General features: G+C 33.5%; 1 protein-coding gene across 3 annotated transcripts; it reads left to right on the top strand.

The window, feature by feature from the left end:
- Nucleotides 1–6,594: 6,594 nt before the first annotated feature.
- LOC110107797 (ceramide kinase) lies at nt 6,595–19,182 on the top strand. 3 transcript variants are annotated; one of them, XM_020838178.2, is made up of 13 exons: nt 6,595–6,951; nt 7,396–7,524; nt 7,667–7,834; nt 7,985–8,077; nt 8,247–8,339; nt 13,795–13,993; nt 14,161–14,190; nt 14,328–14,412; nt 14,533–14,682; nt 15,246–15,347; nt 15,444–15,821; nt 18,798–18,864; nt 18,940–19,182. In XM_020838178.2, exons 1-13 carry the CDS (start codon nt 6,658–6,660, stop codon nt 19,075–19,077), a joined length of 1,926 nt encoding a protein of 641 aa, XP_020693837.1. In that variant the 5' UTR covers nt 6,595–6,657; the 3' UTR covers nt 19,078–19,182. The 3 variants fall into 3 exon arrangements, with proteins under 3 accessions (XP_020693837.1, XP_020693836.1, XP_020693835.1); XM_020838177.2 differs by having other exon boundaries at nt 13,795–14,002; XM_020838176.2 differs by having other exon boundaries at nt 13,795–14,041.
- The last annotated feature ends 2,625 nt before the right edge of the window (nt 19,183–21,807 follow it).

The raw sequence follows: 21,807 nt of genomic DNA, 5'->3' as shown, positions 1-21,807 counted from the left end.
AAACACAACCAAACCAAGATTCACCACAAGAGTAACGAAGAGCAGAAATTAAATGCAGAAGAATAATAAGAAAGAACGCACCATATTTTATAGTGGTTCGGTCAACTTGACCTATGTCCACTCCTCAGAGGCCCCCTCCGAGTATTGCACTAAACTCAGTGTCTTTCCTTTTGCCCCTATATAGCAAGACGGAGAAGCCCGTACAAAACTCCTTTCCACCAACCACGGTGAGGCAGAGAACCTAACTCATTTTGCTTCCTCCAGAAGCAGATAGAGAACCCAACTCCTTTTGCTTCCTCTAAAAAAAAGGTAGAGAACCTTGATCAGTTGCTGAAGTCTACCTCTCTCAAACCTCCAAGGAACCAGGGACGATGACCGGAGAAGACGACTCAGATCCTTGCTTGGAGCAACTTTTATGAAACCCCTCACAAACTCTTCCTCATAAGATCCTCTCTCTCTCTCTCCCTTTCTCTTCCTCTCCTTTTGGCTCTCTCAGTTCAGGATAACAGCTAAAGATTTCTTCTTGAAAAAATAATAGATCTTTTAAACAAGGGCTTCAAATTAGCCCTAATTAGCAAATAATTATCAAATATCATCCAGGACAATCGACCTATCATTCCGTACGATCAGTTCAAATTTAGCTCAATTAGTCAGGACGATTTCGAAGAGTCTAGACGATTAGAAGGTTAATTTGTTCAGATCGTCCAAGACGATAGGATATCGTCCTGTATGATTAGTTCAATTCATCGAATATCGTCTAGACCATCACCCTGGATGGATGTCTGGATGATGAAAAAATAGCTCGATCGTTCAGGATGATCTCACGATCGTTCAGGCTGATTAGTACAAAACGATCAATATTATCCAGAATATTGCCCTGAATGGATGTCTGAACTATGGAAAAATAATTTGATCGTCCCAGACGATTAGTTCATTTCAATACATATCATCCAGAGCATCGCCCTGAATAGAACCAGGCCGATTATACATCATTCAGGAAGAACTAAGGTTTGTTAAATGATCGTCCCGGATGATCCTGTGATCGTCTAATATGATATGATCGAGTAATCAAACCTTAATTATTTTTCTTAATTACCAGATTAATTTATGCATAATTGCATTACATCTTCCTAGATGATGTCCAAAAATAAAACATGCATAAATAGATTTGGCAGCTTATTCTTTCTGATTTGAGCCTATCGTCCCGGACGATGCTAATATCGTTCAAGACGATTCGCTTAATGATGACTGCCTTAACTAGGATACCCTAATTAGGGTTTCTATTTTTAACTGATAATTCAGGATGATTTTTGGATCGTCTCGGATGATGTGATCAAAACTAGAAAACGCTAAAAACATACATAATTTTTCTCCAAAGTGTGTGTGTGCAAGGTTACTTAGCATCAGGACCCACATATTACAATGGACTCAAGGAAAAAGTAAAAGGCACTTGACGTACATTACAAGCTGACTCAGTCCTAACCTACCCAAACTTGAGATGGTTCGATTTGCAATTTAATCTTGTGAACCTGAAACGTTAGTAGGCAAGGCAATCGTAGAAAAACAAAAATATTTGCTATCATCAAAATTCTATTTCCTGAAATCAGATTCATAACACATGCAATAGGAACTGCAAATATAAATAGAATAATAATTAATTTTAATTTTAATGCAATACTTAAATGATATATGAATTATCAAAATTACCAGTAAGAAGCCACATTGCTTGTATAATATTATACTTACTATTTTTTTCTATTCAAATTCACATGAATATTTTAAAATTTTTATATTACTATTATAATTATTCGAAAATCCTTAATCAACTAATATACTAAAAAATTTTTGTTGGAAAAACCAACATGCAAAAATCTAATTTCATATAGGGGATGTTGGGTTAGAGGAAAGGTGAATGCAAAGTAAATTAAATGCATTACTTGTTTACTTTTATATTTGTTGGACACAATGTGAAGTAAAATAAAATCTTGATGTATTCCAAACCCCTTGTTCTCATTTTTTACATAAAAAGAGCCTTACTTGTTTTGAGTGAAAAAGGAAATCACGCGTGAGAAAAAAGAGAGAAGCCCCCAAGGGAAGCATCTTCATCTCTTCATTCACATGGTTTATTCTGCGTTGGATGTCGATGTCGGCGTCGAGGAGAAGTGCAAATCGGCTGGAATTTTTAGATTTGGATGCTCGCAGCGTTGAGGAAAAAGAAATGATTCTTATCCTTTGGCGATTCAAGCATTCCGTCGGAACGACTTCAACAGCTTCGCACTATGTGTGGTCTCCGGCGAGGCAAATTATTAGGACCGGCCATCGAACCTAAAAATAGGTCCGGACATCGATCCAATGAAAACTTGCCATGTGGATTGCACTTTGACTGTGCTTTTGGTGCACTTTTGACTGTACTTTTTGACTGCGCTTTAATTACGCTTTATCTGCGCTTTTAACGTACTTGACTTAAATTTCTGCGGACACGTGTACATTCCACGTGAAGAATTTTTAGTGGATGTCCGAGCCTAGAAATAGGTCCGGAGACCGGACCCAATAATTTTCCCTCCAGCGAGGAGCTACATGATAAGAGGATTGAGCAGCTCGGTAGGCAAGCGGATCGCCGCGTTCCATGCTCAATGGTCAGTGAGTTCAAGGCCCTCTTTGTGATCACAGTTATTCTCATTTCATACCTCATTAACAGGTAAACGATGTTGTTCAGTATAACCTCATCTTTTTCATATCACTCTCATTTTTTCTCGCCAATTTCGAGCTTGAATTCCCTCTCTATTGCTCTTGCTCTCGCCTAGGCGGGAAATTGATAGAAAGCAAAGTAGGTCTACTCTGCAATAAAATCCCTGGACCCAATTTTTTCTACTAGTTTTTTTGGGCGCATAATAGGGTTTCTGATGTTTCTTTGTTATCAATATATCACCTTGGAACTCTAAAACTAACTATAGGGCATAAGAAGATAATTAAACGGAGCCTAAGGGGCCAAATGCCGAGCCTGAAGCAGTGCAAGGCTGAATTTGACAATGAGGTCGACAATAATGGGGCTGTAGAGAGCTGTTGAAAGAACTGGAAGAACCTCCTACCCCTGCCGGCCGCTTCCTGCTACCATTGATCGTTGCCAGCCACCTTCGTTGCTGCTGCCGGCGTTGCATTCACTTTACTTCAGGCTAAAAAAAAAAAAAGCATTTAATTTGCACTCAGCCAAATAATTTTAAAGTATTTCAAATATATTGCAATCCTTTTACTACGTCTCTTTCAGGCAACCAAACAAGCTCATAGTCTAAATGTTCAGGATAAAGCGTACAATAACAAATTAAAAGTTATGTGGTGAAAACGGTATAAAATTAAAAAAAAACATTTGTATTCATATTTTTTATAAAATAATTAGAATTGATGAAATCAAATATAGCTGTTTAGATGTCTATCTCATTCTTCTCATCTTCCTAGCACTGTTGTTGTAATAACCCAAAAGTTTAAAATGAACTTATTTGAAAAATATAAAAAACAAATATGGGTTTAGTACAATGGCGGAGTACTTGTAAGCACAACGGCATTGAGAGCAATGTAATGCAAGAAAATGTCATCGCGCCATTGAAGGCTCTATTCTGTAGTCACTTTAGGGGCGACATATAGTGTTATAGCACTGGGGTGGATGAGCGACATGGTGGCAGGCACTAAAATAAGTTTATATATATTGTTTACGTTAAATATATATCCTGTCATCTCTCACCCCTCCCTCGTTTACGTTGCTTGGTTAGGAAGGAAAGGAAAAGAAGAATAAGAACATGGGAAGAGAAGGAAGATAGGAGAGAAGGAAGAGAAGATAAATAAAGCTCCTCAGGGTGGTTTCATCTGTTGCTTGAAGTAAGTGATCATAAACTTACTCCTATTTTTATGACTTTATTTTTATGAATTTAATTTTTCTAAAATTGATAAACATATATTTTTCTTTGAATTATTGAGCTTTAATTGTGTAATTTTTTTGTATATGATATATATGATCATCACAAGTATTTTGACTATAATATCATTGAATTTTATTTGGTAAATTGATAGTTATGATTTGATGAAATTAATGTACAATGTATATATTTTTTGGCATTTCATGGATTATTGCATTTTAATACATGATATTATATTACATAAAGAAAATAATATAACTAATATATGAGGTAAATGTGATATTTGCATGTAAACAAAGAATGTTAATTGTTAACATATAATTAATACATGTTTACTCTTAAAACATAATGCCCAATAGAAAAGGGTGAGCCTATGAACTTTCTTTAAAATAAAAGTTTGGTGATGTGATCATGATTGTAGCCTATAATTGATTGACTAATTACATTGATAGATAAAGAGTGACAACTCTTAAATATTTATTGAAAATCACCTGTGAATTTATTTAACATAATGAAAAATGATGAAAAGATAAAAATTGATGAGTAATTGGTCGACCATTGAGGTTAAATTAAAGATTGATTATTAACTAATCAACAGTTATGATGAAAGGATAAAAATATCACATTAAAGCTAGATACCATGCTTCGCTCTTCATAATCATATTTATGATTATATTTTTTATGATATTGCATTGAGTTGTTTGATAGATACAACATATATAAAACTGATTGAACTAATATTGATTTAATACAACAGAGCATAGCATATTAACACAACATAATAGAGTCTTGTAATTGTTTGTGTTATGGTATTATATACATCTTTTAGCTTTACTTATCATATTGGTTTTACTATTGATTGGTTTTAACTTCATAGATTACTTAGTGTTCACACTCATATCTTATTGATTGGTATAAACATTAATTGGAGCAAACATATTAATTGTTTTGACTTGCATTGAATGCAGTGATAAGTTTGATGACTTGTTGGGCTTTTTATGCTCATTACATGATTTTTCCATGATTTCAGGTAAAGACAAAGAGACTGTGGAATAAGGCTAAGGAGTGATGATGGTTTGATGTTAGTTTAATTTTCTTCCAATTTTTATTTTTATTTTTTTATTTATTTTATTTATATTCTTTTGTAGCATGTGGTGATTATTGTATATATGCTTTTGGACTTTAAACTTTGAATCAAGATGTAAATATTAATTATAAAAATATTATTATATTTATTATTATTTATATTTTCCTTAAATATAGTTAGCTCTGATTGTCAATGGTATGCTTGTTAAAATAAAAAAAAAGATAATTGAAAAAAAGAAGTAAAAAGAAAATGAAATTCTTCCATTTTAGATCCCGGGACATCACAACTACTCTTCCAGAGAATCTTCTAGATTCTCCCAGTATCTCTCCATCAGAGGGCTTGGTGCGGCGGTGGTGCACCCAGTGCCAACGCTCCCTCATTTTCTCCTCCTAAACAAAGAGCTGAATGTCGTGCACTACCCATCACAGCACCGTGGTACTCCTAGATAAAATTTTAATGAATTAAAATTTACTTCCTCAATTCACTTTTTGACTTACCTAAAGATTTAGTAGGCATTCTAGGACATATAATCATCAATTAGATCAAGATTAAATGAATATTTATTCTAAATTAGCTTAATTGCTTGGGTTTTGGGATCTTAAGGTATGGCACAACAAATATGCTACAATGGATGGGACAAAGAATCACGATCCCATAAGGGTGAGCTAACTCCAAAGTCCATTCTCAATTTGGATTGTAATATGAAACCTACCTGCATGAAGCCGTAATCCCTTTAAATCATCGATCAACCATACAACAATGAATTCATTCATAGGCCTTGTATACACCACACATCACACTATGAGAGCTGGTCATGCTCAAAGTCGTTACCGTAACCACAACGAGGTGGATATTGAAGGCAAGGCTAGTGATTGTAGTGAAATAGTAACAAGGTGGCCACATTGGGAGTATTTAAGTTAGTACTTTATTCATTTTTCAAGCATAAGATTTCTCGTTAGGAGTCATTTGGTTGACAACAAAAGGAATGCAGAGTAATACGGAATGCAATGTAAAATGAATATAATATATTTAAAATATTTGGAGTTATTTGTATGAGCGTAAAATAAATATAGGTGATTTTTTTATCTTGAAGAAAAATAAATGTACTGTAAAGCTCAATAATGATGGCGTCCATTTACTAACTGTGGGCAGCAGCCATAACGGCCTACAATGGTGGTAAGGGCCATAGTTGAAAGTTAGGACTCATTTGAGGATATTTATTTAATTCTAACAAAAAAGCTGTTATGGTTTGTTGAAAAAAAGAATGCATTACAAAAATAATTTAGTGTAAAATAAAATTTGGTTTATTGAAAAAAGAAAATATAATGTAAAATTTCAATGAATTTATTCTTCACTTGCTACGCCGTTTTTGATGTATTGTAAATTCGTTCAATTTTAATGATCAGTTTTATTTTTTTACAGCAAACCAATTTTAACGCCCCATTATAAATTGTCTACCATCACCCGCCGCCACCCATTACCTATAGACACCCCATCACCTATAAATTGCAACAAATAATTTTACTTTATATTACATTTATTTTACTTAAAAAGAAAATAAAGTCATACCTTATTTCTACAATCATTTGAACAACTTGGTTGAACAACTTCAAACATCACACTAATCACAGCCCCAAAGTCAAATTTGCTAATTTATTTTGGATGAGCCTGATACTTGCACCAAAATTTTTTCTTCGGATTGGTGCCGGTGCAGGAATTTCCCTGTTATCGACAACTTCATCTTCATCCCGGCGAGGGAGATTAGCAAACTATAGACGCCTCTCGAGTGGATTCGAAGGTTTAAGAAGCCAGTTAGGTTTTCTTCTTTTTCAGCCTCGTGCTTCAACCATGGACACGAGCGCGCCGGCCCTGAGCTCCACTCTTTTCTTAGATCGCGTCGGCGAGGTTGTTCTCAGTCTTAATTCTACTGGTTTATCGTGGATTCCTGCTTCTATCGTAAGTGCTTCGAAAACGAATATGCTTTTTTTTTTTTCTTCCGATTTTCATCTTCTTCGGTTTTGTGCGTTCTAGGTTACCAGTTGTTATCTGGACATTAGTGGTTGAAATTGATGATGAGATTTCTGTCATACGAGGACCCTTTTGTTCCAAACTCTCAATTTTTTCACATTTTATATATTTTCTTCATTAAAATTCCGTCAAATTTTGTTCATACCAGATGTTTATAGCATATTTCTTCCAATATAACGAGTAACGCTTCTGTTTGAGAAACTTCATAGATGATTTTAATTTATGCTTTCTTTGAGTATCTGGTTAATGAAAACTTTGTTTAAAGCATTTCGGTTCCGTCTATGTTACTATTCTCAGCATTTTAGTGTTTAAGGATAGCTCAAAGTAAAATGCCACCTCACTAATTCTTTCAAGATAACTTTGAATTACCAGGATCCAGAGGAAACTTTTTGCTGTCAGATGATGTTTCATTCGGAGGTTGAAACGGAGATCAGATTTTCAGATGTTTATGCTGTCGAATTTACTGGATTGGGTTTGATCAATGGTCATAATAGCACCGAGGTTTTGAATGTTTTATTGTGCATCGTTTCCATTTTGTTGGAACTGGCACACGTGATCACAATATAATGTACTTATTTTTTATTTTCTTAAATTTGAGTTAAACATGCTGTTTTTGATTCTTATTGAACTTTTGTTCATGCAGATGTATCGATTCGTGGTGCATGGTTTTCAAAGAGGAAAGAATAGCACTTCTCCATATGTTCTTTCTACTTACACCTTTGGACATAGGGATTCACATGCATGCCGAGAATTGTTTGACCAAATAAATGCTTGCATGAAGTTGCAAGTTGGAAGGCCTAAGAATCTTTTGGTACACCATTCTAACATGTCACTCTTTTTCAAATTGATCAAATTGCCCTAATCTTTTAAAATGGATTTGGATTTATTGTACATATCAAATCTCATGAGCTTGTTGGGTTAAATTATGATGATGAAGAAAGAATTTTACATGTTTTTCTAGGTTTTCGTTCATCCACAATGTGGGAAAGGAAATGGCTGCAAAACTTGGGAAGTTGTTGCCCCACTATTTTCCCGTGCAAAAGTGACTACAAAGGTGGGCTAGTTATACTTCATATTTGACATTTGTAATAATGACACACTTTTAATTATTGTGTGGAAGTCATCATCAATTACTTATCATGGTTTTGTTTAAAAAAGCAAGTAATTTTGTGGTATTGGGCTTAAAATTAATGGTTTTAGATTGCTTGGTTACCTTTTTTTAGGTAACGGTGACACAAAGGGCTGGACACGCATATGATATTTTGAAATCTTCAACGGATAGGGAACTTAGGTCTTTTGATGGCATTATTGCAGTGGTATGTATATATATTATTTTCCCTATGGAATAGGCTCACTTAAATGTGAACTGCATAAACATCTTAACCATTGATATAAAAGCTTTGCTCAAATTTATTGAGATATTAAGAAGGGAGGGGACAAAAGATAGTCATGAATTTTTAGAACCTTGATGAAGGTTTGCTTATTTTATCTTCTATCTTATTGCAATCCTAGAATGTCTTATATAGCTCAAATGTAATTCACAAATTTGATTTGGGCTTTGAGAGGGGTTCAATGAGTTGATTTTAGGTCACACAATTTTAGGTATGGTTAGGGCTAGAAATGGTCATGACCTGTTTCACTTAGAGCCCATGTTTGTTTGGTTAGCTAAGTGAACAAGTTTGAACTTTTTTTCTAAATACATAACTTATAAATGATAGGTTTGAATAAGTTGTTGCTCAATTCATTCATGATCATGAATGATGTCATAATAATTGATTTGATAAATGAATGAAAAAATGCATATAGAAGGTATGTTGAAGTTATAAAATATATTATGCTTTAGTATTGACTAGTATTATGAATAATTATTGAATGGCCAAAGAGTTTTCAATCAGAATATAATTACCTAAAAAGAAGGCATGTTCGGGCAAATAAATGATCTTTTTATGATTCTATTGGTCTTTTAGAAGACATATAATCGAGTGTCTTAAGAATTAATTTGGGTGCAACCAAGTAAAAAAATGTACGTTAATGGTATGTCGATGTTATTAAAGATTATGATGGAGTATATGACTAGCATATAAGTAGTTGCTGAGTGAACAAATAGATTTCAATAACAATATAATTACATCAATGATCAATATTAAGTCAGCATCTTGTTGTAATTTGGTTATAGTGATGGTTATAAAGGATATTTAAAGTGAGGTACATTGAGGTATGCTTTTTGCAGATGCCATAATTAATTGGTTAGACATGTTGAAATAAATTGAATGTTAAAAAATGGAGAAAATATTTGGAAGACATAGACTTAGTATTAGTAAAACATGCACTGAGTATGTGATATATAATTTTATTGCGTTGTTAATAATTATCAATTAATATTTTTTTTTGATAAAATCATACTTAGAATTGATAGGTTTAAATATTTATCTATTATTAACTAGAGTATGATTTAGATGAGGATATAATATTTAAAGCTAGTGTGGTTGATTAAAATAAAGAGATGCTTAAGAGTACAATAATATATTAGAAAATATTATTGAGAGTCATAAGAAATTTTATAAAATTGAAATTAGATATATGATTTTGTAATTTAAATGTTGGGCTACAATGAAGTCCTTGATAACCAAGTTGATCATGTTATAAATTAAAATATAATGATGGATGGATGATAAAGCTAGGATTGAGAGATTCATAATTGGTATAAAGAGATTTTGAGTTAGCATCTATTGAAGATAAGGTGGTGGAATATGAACTTAGGCAATTTGTATGCACAATGAAGGTTAGAATACAATAATAAGGTATGTATTAAACTATGATGATGACAACAATTTTATGTATAATGCCCTTTAGTTTTTTTATATTGATGTGATTAATATTTAATTAACTATACTTATGATTGTGCTATTCGTACTAGAACTTTTCTCTGGAATTCTAAGCATGATATAGCGAGGTTACACTTTTTTCCCAAGGATGATCCAAAGTTAGTTTGGAATATAAGTCAATGCTTTCTCATATGATAATTTCAATGGGTTTTTAAAGAAAATTGTGAACATATATGTGGATGATGAAGGAATTATGTGTCTTCTTGTTGATGGCTCAGAATAGCTAGCGTCTTGCCCTTGAGCCTTCAATGTAAATAAAAAAAATATGGGGGTAATATTTTTGAGGTTGATTACTTTTATTTTAACCAGATTTCCCCAGAAATTTAGATCAAAATTTATTTGAATATGTGGTCGAACTAACTATAAGTGTAAACCTCTATAGTTAGTTACCATTTTTGCTCACCTGAGAGCATTATGAATTAAGTAGGTTTCTTAGTCTCAAATTTAGTCTTACCTTTGGTTTCAGGTGTGAATTTAATTGAGTGGGGAATAGTTGGGGTAATATAGTTAAATTCGATCTATATTTCATGGTTCCATCATCCTAAATATATAAGTGGCCCTAGTCTACCAATGTTAAAGGGATTTGAACCATAACATCTTGGGAAAATGATTAGCACACCATGGGTTGTCTCCTATCAGACATCCTAAGTAGATCAAGGTAAAATGTGAAATGTATGTATGTCAAAGACATACTTTGGAGATTTATCTTGGCTCATAGAAAAGGACTTGTTATACTTGTTTCACTAAGTAATTTGAGGGACAAAGTATGATTTCTTGCGGTTTAGAGGTGCTAAACATGACCAAAAAGAGCTTAAATATATGATATGACCATTAGTTTTTCATATGTTTCAGCTCGACTTGAAGAAAGATGTCTATAACACATGAGATTTTTTGTTTGTGTGGCTTTAATTTTTGGAGTTAATTTTGATTGTTGTTCTTGTTAGCATGTTAACTAGATCGAGTGTAAGTTAGGATGGGTCTTATATCAATTAAAAGACCCAAATATTAATTTAATGGATTTATTGTCTCTGTGTTAACCCAAATTAATTGGGCCTTGGGCATATATCTATTGAAGACATATAACTGGGACTTATGACCTATGCAAAGACATAGAATGAACTTATTCTCTCTTTCAAAAGAATGTTACGTCGGTCATCAATGAGAGTTTTTTTCATATCCCTCAACCTATGGTACTTCTCTCCAATGATCGTTTGAGGTGGGAATGGTGGATTTTTGCGAAGTTTATTTAAAAAAGCACCATAATTTTATTTTTATGATTCTACAAGTCGCTTGTCATAAAAGCATTTATTTCTTACATCTACAAGTTGTTGGTCATAAAAGCATTTAGGAGTTCTTACATCAATAACACTTAAAACTATATTATTTATACATCTAACAACTAAACTTACCTATTTACACACATACCACTAAAAAGCTATTTGACTTTCTAAAATACCACTCTGTTTCCTCATCGTGAAAACCCACTTGATACCCTTGTTTGTGTGCGAAACTCATCTTCCTCGGCGTTTGCTCATCTTCTCCATTCTGTCGAAGAACAAAACACATCTCTGCTCCCGTCGAAACGCGGCCCACCGTTCTCGTCAGGCCCTCCCGTCTAGCCTCCTGTCCGTTCTGCCTCTGGAGCAGAACAACATCGATTAGGTAAACAACCTCCCGTCCCAACCAAACTCCTGTTTCAGCTGTTCGGTGCAAGTAACTGAAGCGGATAAGGAGGTTTATGGCTGGTGTTTGTGAGATCTAAAGGTATGAACCATAACAACAAAAAAAATAAAGAAATCGATATTCTTACATATAACTAAAAAAATCATTGAAAACTCTAGACGGAAATATTTGGGTTTCATTTTGCAAACCTAGGAGAAGCAATGGAGAACGGAGCTGCTGGGTTTTCATCGGAGCTCCTCAGCTCAATTCGCTTCTCATAGATCCTATTTGCTATTTATTTCCTCTGCTTGGGGATCTATGTTACTGTGAGATCTTTTGTGTTTGTTGAAGGGATTTGCGAGAGATGAGAGAATTCCTTATGTTGATGTTTGGATGAAGACCTGTTAATTTTTTCTTGCAATGTGATTGTCGTTAATTATTAATAAAAAAAAATGGGGACTTGACCAGCGAAGAAGCCAACGATCGAACGGGTTTTACGGAATGGAAATGGGGTGTTATTTTAGAAAGTTAAATAGCTTTTTAGTGGTATGTGTGTAAATAGGTAAGTTTATGTGTTATATGTGTAAATAACATAGTTTTAAGTGTTATGTATGTAAACGTCCCAAGCATTTATTTCTTACACCTACAAGTTGCTGGTCATTAAAGCATTTATTTCTTACAGCTGAATGTCCCGATTGAGACAGACATTTATTGTTGGTTATTATATGTTCCAAGTCATGTGTAAATTGTGTTGTAGAGATGTTTAACCTTGCAAGTAGCTGGTGTGGATCAATCTTGTCGAGGCAAGTTCGTGTGGGAGCATAATTCTACTCTGACCCATGTTCCCATCATGGGCGCCATTGTTACTCAGATTGCCAGCATGCCATTGATTATTTAATCCCTTAATTGAGTTTTATACTTCATGATATGCCACTCTGTTAACCGAGCAACTCATCATGTATATGTGCAATCTGAAGTCATAATAATATATGCTGTGTAGCCTTCCATGGACTTTTATGGTTGTGGCAGGGGGTCTCCTATTAAGCTGTGGTTTGCTTCTTTGTTCTATTTACATATTCAGGTATTGAATAGCTCTGGCCTCTGGGTTAAGGTCGGAAGATCCGGATCATTGCTAGACTTCAAAGATATTGTGTTTTTGAAATCGTAAATTTTCAGCAGAAGTCCATTTTATTTATTTTCTATATTTTTGATATGAGTATTAAAATCCAGGAATTGGTACTGAAGTTAGAGTTGAACCGTTTTATATTCTGATCATTAGTTTTAGCTTTTGCAGTAGTTTTGTTCAAGCTGTATATGCATGCCTTTGGACATAATTACTCATCAAATTAAATTTTCTTTAGTTTATTGGGTGTGTGACAGGCATCCTAGAGGAGGTTTTAGGGATAAAAATATGGGATTTTATTCCCATACAACATCAATGACTTCCTATTATGACTGAGATCCTGCTGATCTACCCCTGTTATGTGAATAAGAATTTAGGCATATGAGAAAATAGTTATACCCTTTCTACTCCTTGACATATCCATGTAATATATTGTTCTATGAGCAATCATTAATTGCATTTCGAATGATAAATGTCAATAGGTTCAATGCACTTTCAGATTGATTTTGGGTTGACTTGGCTTTAATTTTGCTTCAGACTGCCCCATACCATAAGCAGTTAATGGGAGTTTTAGGCTTCGTTTGGTTATCCTCCACCTTTTCTAAAAGTCAGTTTTAAAACAATTGGCTGAGAAAACAGAGTTTTAAAACGGAGAAGTAAATACCCTAAAGTTTTTTAAAACAGTACAAAAATACAGTTCTCCAAAATGTATTTCTGCAAAAGTGTCACAAACAAACAACATAAAAAAAAATCCTCCATTTTCAAACGGAAAAGACAAAAAAACACCCAAACAAACAAAACCTTAATCCATAACTCCTAACCTATCTTTTATAAATTGATTCCATACTAGCCTAAAATGTGTGGGTTGTTGTTCAGATAGAACCTGCGATTGAACTTAAAGATGAAGTACTAGTATTAGCATTTAGGCTTCGTTTGGGATGACTTTCTTACTGTTTTCTGAAGCAGTTTTTTAGTACAAAAATTAAAACTTTTGTACTAAAAAGCTGCTTTAAGAAGTAGTAAGAAAGCCGTCCCTGAAATTTCTTTCATTTCATTTCTTTTAATCATCTGGTAAACTTCTTTTGACGGTCTTCATTACAGGGAGGTGATGGACTTTTCAATGAAGTTCTTAATGGGCTTCTGTCTTCTAGGCATAAAGCTCCTTATCCACCAGCCCCTACGAGGCTTAATACTACTGATGTCAAAGACCCGCTTCAGCTGCATGTTTACGAGGATAGCAAAAATGTCAGAAACTCCCTGACCAGCCACAGTGACATTTTCGTGGAGACTGCACTAAAGGGTGAAGATCGTGAGCCTCTTCTCTCAGCTTCAGAATCTCATGGCTTGGGTATCTCAAAATATAGCGTGTATCTGGATATTTATTTCTTTTCCTCTGTAAACATCACTATACACAGTACTAAACTACTGTAGTTGAGCCTGATTTATTTATTCATTTGATGTCAACAGCAACCAGTGAACAGGAATCATTTTGCTCAGGTTTGTTTGTGGCATTTTGTCATCTTGGTATTTGACTAGATTTTTGTAACTTCATTACCATTAGAGTGATTATGTCGTAATCTTAATTTTATATTAATTTGAATTCTTTAGCATAATTGCTTTGTTCAACAGTACAGATCAGAGCACTGCAGTTAGCTTCCCCAACGATTGGCTTAGACTTGGAATCATTCCTGCTGGCTCAACTGATGCCATTGTCATCAGGTACATGCTTTGTTTCTGTACTGTTGAGCGTCTTTGGTCTGGAAGGTTTCCGTAATTCTTTGAACGGCTACAATGCAAAATGCCAGAGCTCAGAGAAAAATTCATCATGTTTTAATGCAGCACGACTGGTGTGCGGGACCCTATAACATCTGCATTACACATTATCCTTGGGAAAAAGATCTCTTTGGATGTAGCTCAGGTGGTTAGATGGAAAACCACTCCATCTTCAATAGATACGCCTTCAGTGCGCTATGCTGCTTCTTTTGCTGGGTAAGTATCATATTCGTGATTAGAGTTGAATCGAAGATTATACTACTCGGCCAAAGTTATGTTTTTCACTTCAGAATTATTTTTTGTGATAAGAATAGGGACATTTACCTATTAGTGTATGGAGTGTATGGCTCTATGGATTTATTTTTACCTATTTAACAACCTTAATTATTTTAAAATTGCATTTATGACTCTAGTGAGTGTATGACTTTATGGATTCATTTTTACCTCTTTAACAACCTGAATTATTTTAACATTACATATATGACTCTCTAATCCATTGCAGTGTATAATATAGCAGTAACACGTATTCTTTATATATGTTGGGGACATTTTCAAACTAAGCTTCATCTTTTGGTTAAAACCTAATTGACAATTATTATATATCCTTTACATACACTTTTAACATGCAATTATCATCTATTAGACATGATGTTGAAAGTCTAGTAGCACTAATATTGCTATTAGTTTTAATCATTGTAGCATGCTTCTGCACCAATTGATTTTGAAGTTTTTTATTCATGTATTTTCATCCACTTCTAATGAAATATGTTTTATTATAGATATGGATTTTATGGAGATGTCATCAAAGAAAGTGAAAAGTATCGATGGATGGGTCCTTCACGCTATGATTTTACTGGAACTAAAGTTTTCTTGGAGCATAGGTTGTTTTCTTCTCCCATATCTTGAATTGATGCAGATACATGATGCATTTGAACAATATTCCATGTTTTATTTACCTTTTTGGAATTTTTTTTCAGAGCTTATGAAGCTGAAATTGGTTTCTTAGAAGCTAAAGCAGTTGATGCTGATGATGAAACACTAGTGTCTGGGACACACCAAACACGTCTTCCTAGAAGGAACCCTACTAAAAGAGTTTGCCTTACTAAGTGCAGTGTTTGTGTTGGACCAACTAAATCATCTCAGACTCTTACAAATGGAAGCTCCTGTAGCTCTGATGGTCATGCTGAGGATTCGAGATGGTTACGAAGCAAGGGGCGCTTTCTTAGTGTTGGTGCAGCTGTAATTTCATGTCGTAATGAACGGGCGCCTGATGGTTTGGTCGTAGATGCACATCTCTCTGATGGGTTTCTCCATCTTATACTAGTCAAAGATTGCCCACGACCTTTTTATTTGTGGTAATTTTAACAATCGCGTTATTCATTTCATATCTTTCTTGCACTTTTTCTATTAGTCTTATCCATGCTCTCTAATGATTCCTGACGGATGCATTGTTTCTTTAATTTATGACTTGGGATGAACTTTTTGGTTGTATGTTCTTTTTTTGTATATGGCTACCTCTTGAAATTGCTGATGTTGATGTTGATTTTGAATAGGTGAATAAATAAAACAATAAGATCGTTAATCATGCTATGTAACATTATATGATTGAGTTGCAGTCTGATATCCATGAGTTTGCTACTCGGTTTTATGATATGAAATCTGACAAGAAGATCAAAATGGTTTAGGCTTCATGCAATGGATACGATCACACGTTGGAGATGAATATAAAGCTTGAATTGTGTAAGAATTTGGAGGTCCGATTTTGGAGATGTGTGATCGTGATAATTTGCATAATCATTTTACTGATATTGATCATGATGATAATGCCTTCAATATGGTTTGGAATAATAATCATTATAGCCATATGATTGCATGATATCTAACAACCTGAAGGGCTAGATTCATTCCAAGGAGAGGACTTTTTTTTTTGAGCTGAGTAGGTATCACGGTTTAAAATTGCGCAAGTTAGTATTGAGGCATTTTTTGTTTGTGAGGCGTAAGTCTCAAGACTTTTTGAGGCGTAAGCCTAAAAAAGAATTGCGTTAAGTCAAAATAAATGTTAAATTTGATTTTTTATATAATGTTGAAATAATATTGTAGACGGTGACATATTAATTTTCTATTGAATTATGAAGTAACAAATTAACCTATATATGAAATAAAAAATTGCACAAGGCGTAAAGTGACAAGTGATAATTTATTTCTTCTTCATTTATTTTTGTCATTTTTCTCTTTCATAAACATGAGATTAATACTCTAAAAATTTTAAAGGAGGTGGTGGTGGTGTGGAGGTTTCAAGTAATCATCAGTGGAGGTTATGACGGTGGTGACTATAGAGAAAATAGAGGGCTGGAGGTCAAGGAAGTCTATAGGAGGTTGTTGGAGCTTTGGGGTGTGTTAAAAGTGTGATTGGGTCGGGGATTTAGTTTAGGATTCACGTAAGTTTTATATATATATATATATATATATAAGGTGAGGCGTAAGCCTTATGTTAGCGAGGCGTGGTGTGCCTCAAGGCGGGCATAAGCTAAGTTAAGGCGCAAGCCTCATAAAAAATATTTGAGGCATAAGCCTTGATCTATTTGTCACTAGAATTGCGTTGAGGCAGGCCTCAAAGCAAGCCTCATATTTCCTAATTTTAAACAATGGTAGGCATTTGGTAAGATGGTTTATAATGCTTTAGGGTGTGGTCCACATAGGTTGGTTTAGGGTTTCAGAGCAAGAGGGTTATGTGGGAGTAGCTATAATTTAAGGAATTAGGGTTTAATTGATAGGCTAAAATCATCGACTTGCGGAGAAATTGAGAGTATATGCCATTAAAATTAATCAAAGTTTTGAACACACAAGTTGTAGAGAATTACGTGATTAACTCAGAACCAAAAGGCACAGTTCCTATGAAAATGAGGGGGCTAAAACCAAAATACTAATTGGGGATCACAAAGGTTCCGAATTAGGGTTTAATATATATTATATAGACTTAGGAACGATTAAGGTTTGTTGAAGCCATGTGGAAGAACGTGATAATGAAGAGGTGGGACAAAGGAAAATCGTTTCATCGTAATAATTTATATTTGCTTGAAAATTAATATCACGAAATCCTTTTTTTGATGTATGGATTCTTTGCTTTTGATGTTAGAATGTTTGACAGTTATATTAAATTCATGTAGATGGTGAATAGTCCAATACCAAATTAATAGAGAGGCTTATGGAATTTACTTATGTTGGCCAGTTGGATAAGGAAAAAACTAGGGTTTAAGGTTGGAGTTCTTGGGGGACAAATGGAACTTGAGAGTTATTGAATAGAGAAGATTAAACGTAGAAATTGACATATGGAAAATGCCTTGAATGAGAAGAAAGGAACAAGGCACATACACAACATGGAGTGATCCATAAACACAACATAGATCAATGGAAGAAGAAACAATCAACTATCAATGGCCTCATCAAATAATTCATTCATTGTAATCATCTAATGGTTCATACATGAACTCCTATTTTTAAAGAAAAATAAAACTTTAAATTTAATATGAGATTATCCTTTTTTTCTTTATCAAATTTAATCTGATAAAAAAGTATAATAAATGTGAATCCGGCTTAAATTTGTTTGGTTCAACTTCCTTGCAGCCTGGTTTGACTCGTTATAATTAGCCTATAAGAAATTGGACCTTTGTAAGTTGATTTAATCGAATGTTTATCCAATACTGATAGTACTGTATAAAGTTTAGCATGAACCTCCATATCTTTCTGACTCAATTCCAGGTTAGTGGACTTATTATAGTCTTGTATGGAGGAAAGCTAGCTTCTTAGGTTCACGAATGATACACACTTATATCTGTACTTTTTGTTCGATATTAATAGTTTATAAGTCATCCTACCGCACATGTTTTCTTCTGTTTGAAGTTTAAACCTTCATTCCTTCAAACTTCGAAGTCCAATTTTCTTATATTTAGGTTTCGTTTGGGACAGCTTTTTTATTGTTTTCTAAAATATTTTTTTCGTAAAAAAATTCTAATTCAAGAATTTTTTTAACTAAAACACAGTTTTAGTAAGCATTAAAAAAGTTGTCCCAAACGAACCCTTAATATTTTATGATAAAACTCACTATTTGCAACTTTCAACCAAAATTTAAAGATTGGGCTATTGAAATTTGAATAATCTTACATGGATGCTATAAGAAACTTTCTGATATTTAGAAAATCGTGAAGATGGTAAAAATTATTGGTTGTCTTGAAAAACATTTTTTTTATGAGACTGCATTTTATTTGAAATGATGAGTATTGGGTAAGTTTTTTGATATGTTCAGAAAAATAAACTGATTTACTTTGTTTTAGGCACCTAACTAAGCTAACAAGGCGGGGTTCTAATCCACTGGATTTTAGTTTTGTGGAACATCATAAAGTAAGCCTTTATTTCCACTTTATTATCATTTGTTTGTTCAGAGAAGTTATTATTTATTGCCGTTGCTTTTTGTAGACGCAAGCATTCACCTTTGTTGCAAATCATGACTCGAGCGTTTGGAACTTGGATGGAGAACTCTTTCAAGCTTGCCAAGTAACAGTAAGGGCATGCCATGGCCTAATAAATTTATTTGCAGCAGGTCCAGAAGCTTAATACTGGGTGAAGGCCCTTCCAGCTTTGCAAACAAATTTGTTATTTACAGGCTAATAACAGAGTAGGTAGCTGTACCAATGGTTTCTTACCAAAACGTTTGATTAAGGCTTCGTTTGGCGGGGCTTTCTTACTTCTTCTTAAAGCAACATTTTAGTACAAAAATTTAAATTTTTATAGTATAAAGATGCTTTAAGAAGTGGTAAAAATCAGTCCCAATTAAAAGCCTAAGATTTCGTTTGAGACGGCTTTTTTATTGTTTTTTAAAACAGTTTTTTAGAAATTTTTATACTAGAAAGCTATTTAGAAAGCATTTAAAAAAGCTGCTCCAAACGAAGACTTAGGCTTCGTTTGGGACGGCTTTTTTACTGCTTTCTAAAATGGAGTTTTAGTACAAAATTTTTTATTTTTGTACTAAAACTCCATTTTAGAAAGCAATTAAAAAGCCGTCCCAAATGAAGCCTTAATGCATTCCTTCAGAGTCTATTTTTAAACGAAGAGGGGCTGAATTTGTGTTGCAATCAATAAATTTTATAATTTTATGCCCTTTTTAATCTTATTTTGGAATAATGAGTGATAAATAAATGTTAAAATATGCGAGAGAAACAAGTTTCTTAAAATTTTCAACTACTGGGCCTGGATTTTTTGGCCAATCTCTTTCTTTTCATCCAACAGTATTATTTAACTGTTTTTTTTTTTAAATACTAATTTCGTTTAGTGTACGACTAAACTTATGAAGTGTTATCTATCAGATGCATCTATTTCTGTGTACAGATAAGATAGTCTTTGATTTCTCGGGGCAGAAATTTTTACTCTTAACGTTCTAATTGAGAGTTAAAGAAAGATTGCGTTACCAATTGACTTGACCGATTAGTTAAATGGGTCACAAGTTCAGTTTGAAATTTAACTCACCTCTATCCCAATTTGATCGGTTGACCTGATTAGTTGGCAAGGGAGATCAAGTGTGGGTAGTCGAGCCGGGCTAGAGAGCGAGTGAGCGAGTTCAGGCGAGTGCGAGCGGGATGAGTGAAGAAGCAGGAGAGCGCGGGTTGCTTTTGGTTGACTTTTGCTTGACTTGAATTTGCAATTGGATTAGAATTTGAAATTCGAAATTGGACCTATCTTTCAAACGGGTTGATCCTAAATTAAAAATTTTTAGTCGGATTTTAAAGTCGTATTAAATATTGACCCCTATTTCAAATCTTAATAATTAATAAAATAAGTTGCCCCTTAAAAAGTGAATTAAATACGTGTAACTGAAATCAGAAGGAAAAAAAAAAAAATTCTTCCTCTTCTTAGTGGGCACTCGCATGTTCGAATCTCACGCGTAGAGGCATTGTATACGACTAAAGCATTTGAGCATTAATTCTATAAATTTTTTCAACTAATCTCCCCAACTTTCCACTTCAAGAGTTCGGACCTTTGCAAGTCATTAACAAGTAAAAGATGGATTCGATGATAAGTATTGCATCTGCAGCAACAGTAACAGTTTCAAAGTGTTAGAAAATAAAATTATTAAAATAAATATTGGATACAAATTGGCAAATAATAGCATATATTAAAAATAAAATAGTACAAATAAAAAAAAATATTTGAGCAGTAGATAAAATTAATTTAAATAATAAAAAAACAGAAATATACAATAAAAAACCATAAATAATGAGAGCATTGCCTAAAATACATTTTTTTATCACGAAATAGTTTGTTAGACTAATCCGTTTGGAATGACTTTATTATTGTTTCTTAAATCAATTTTTTAGTACAAAATTTTTAATTTTTTATTTAAAAATTATTTTAAGAAACAATAATAATGTCATCCCAGCCTAACAATTGATGATGATAATGAGGAATCCCTAACAACTAAAAAAATCGGTGGTTTTTTAATTCTAAGTAACAGCACATATGCTAAAGTTTCCGAACAAAACAGCCGAATTTTATGCCTAAATCCAAATGGGGCAAATTAATTGGAAGAGAAAAAAAATATGATCAATATCCGAAAATCAAAACACAAATATTAATACAATATTTGAATTGAAAATTTCGGATCATCCGAATCATTAATGCTAAAATGATCAAAGTTATTACTCTTAAAATCTTGAATCTAACTACATTTAAATAAAAATAATTGCAAGAATTTATAGTGATTTTAATAAATTGGTTTCATTCAAATTTTTATTTTTGGGTGGTGTATTATAAGAGCAGCTTCCGTGCTAGATAAGATTAGATAGAGCCGTCTTAGATGATTTGAAGATATAAAATATTGACCTTCTGATGGAGAAATTATTCTATGCGGAAATCGGATGGGAAGACTATTCGAACATGCAAGTGTACAGTGTACAAATTTATATACAATGTGTATCAACTTTTTGTACACAGTGTGTACACTCACAGTCCACACGGGTCTTCCCGTCCAGACTCCACATAGAATAATTTCTCCTTCTAATGACCCAGTTAGGAGAGTACATGCAATGCATTTGACCTATGTTAAGAAAATAGAGGTAGACTTAAAAATATTTTATTAGAAAATATTAGAAATTATCTTTTTTTATTATTTAAATGAGAATATTTAACTCATAACATAACACAAAGAATAAAAAATAAAAATAAAAATAAAAAATAAAAAGTATCAAAATTCCATATAGAAAAACTTAGACTGAGAGAATCAATCTAATATGAGGTTCACAGAATAACTGTAGTCTGCAGGCGTAAAGAATATGACAAGTATTTGTCTCT

This window comes from Dendrobium catenatum, unplaced genomic scaffold (genome assembly GCF_001605985.2).
Source record: "Dendrobium catenatum unplaced genomic scaffold, ASM160598v2 fragScaff_scaffold_390, whole genome shotgun sequence".
NCBI lineage: Eukaryota > Viridiplantae > Streptophyta > Magnoliopsida > Asparagales > Orchidaceae > Dendrobium > Dendrobium catenatum.
This window is presented reverse-complemented; position numbering and strand designations above follow the sequence as displayed.

Bases quoted from the DNA above. Each gene is read 5' to 3' on its own strand.
- LOC110107797 (XM_020838176.2), top strand. From the start codon at position 6,658: ATGAGCCTGATACTTGCACCAAAATTTTTTCTTCGGATTGGTGCCGGT. The intron at 8,340-13,794 runs GTATGTATATAT...TCTTCATTACAG, and splicing joins TTGATGGCATTATTGCAGTG to GGAGGTGATGGACTTTTCAA. The intron at 14,413-14,532 runs GTACATGCTTTG...GTTTTAATGCAG, and splicing joins ACTGATGCCATTGTCATCAG to CACGACTGGTGTGCGGGACC.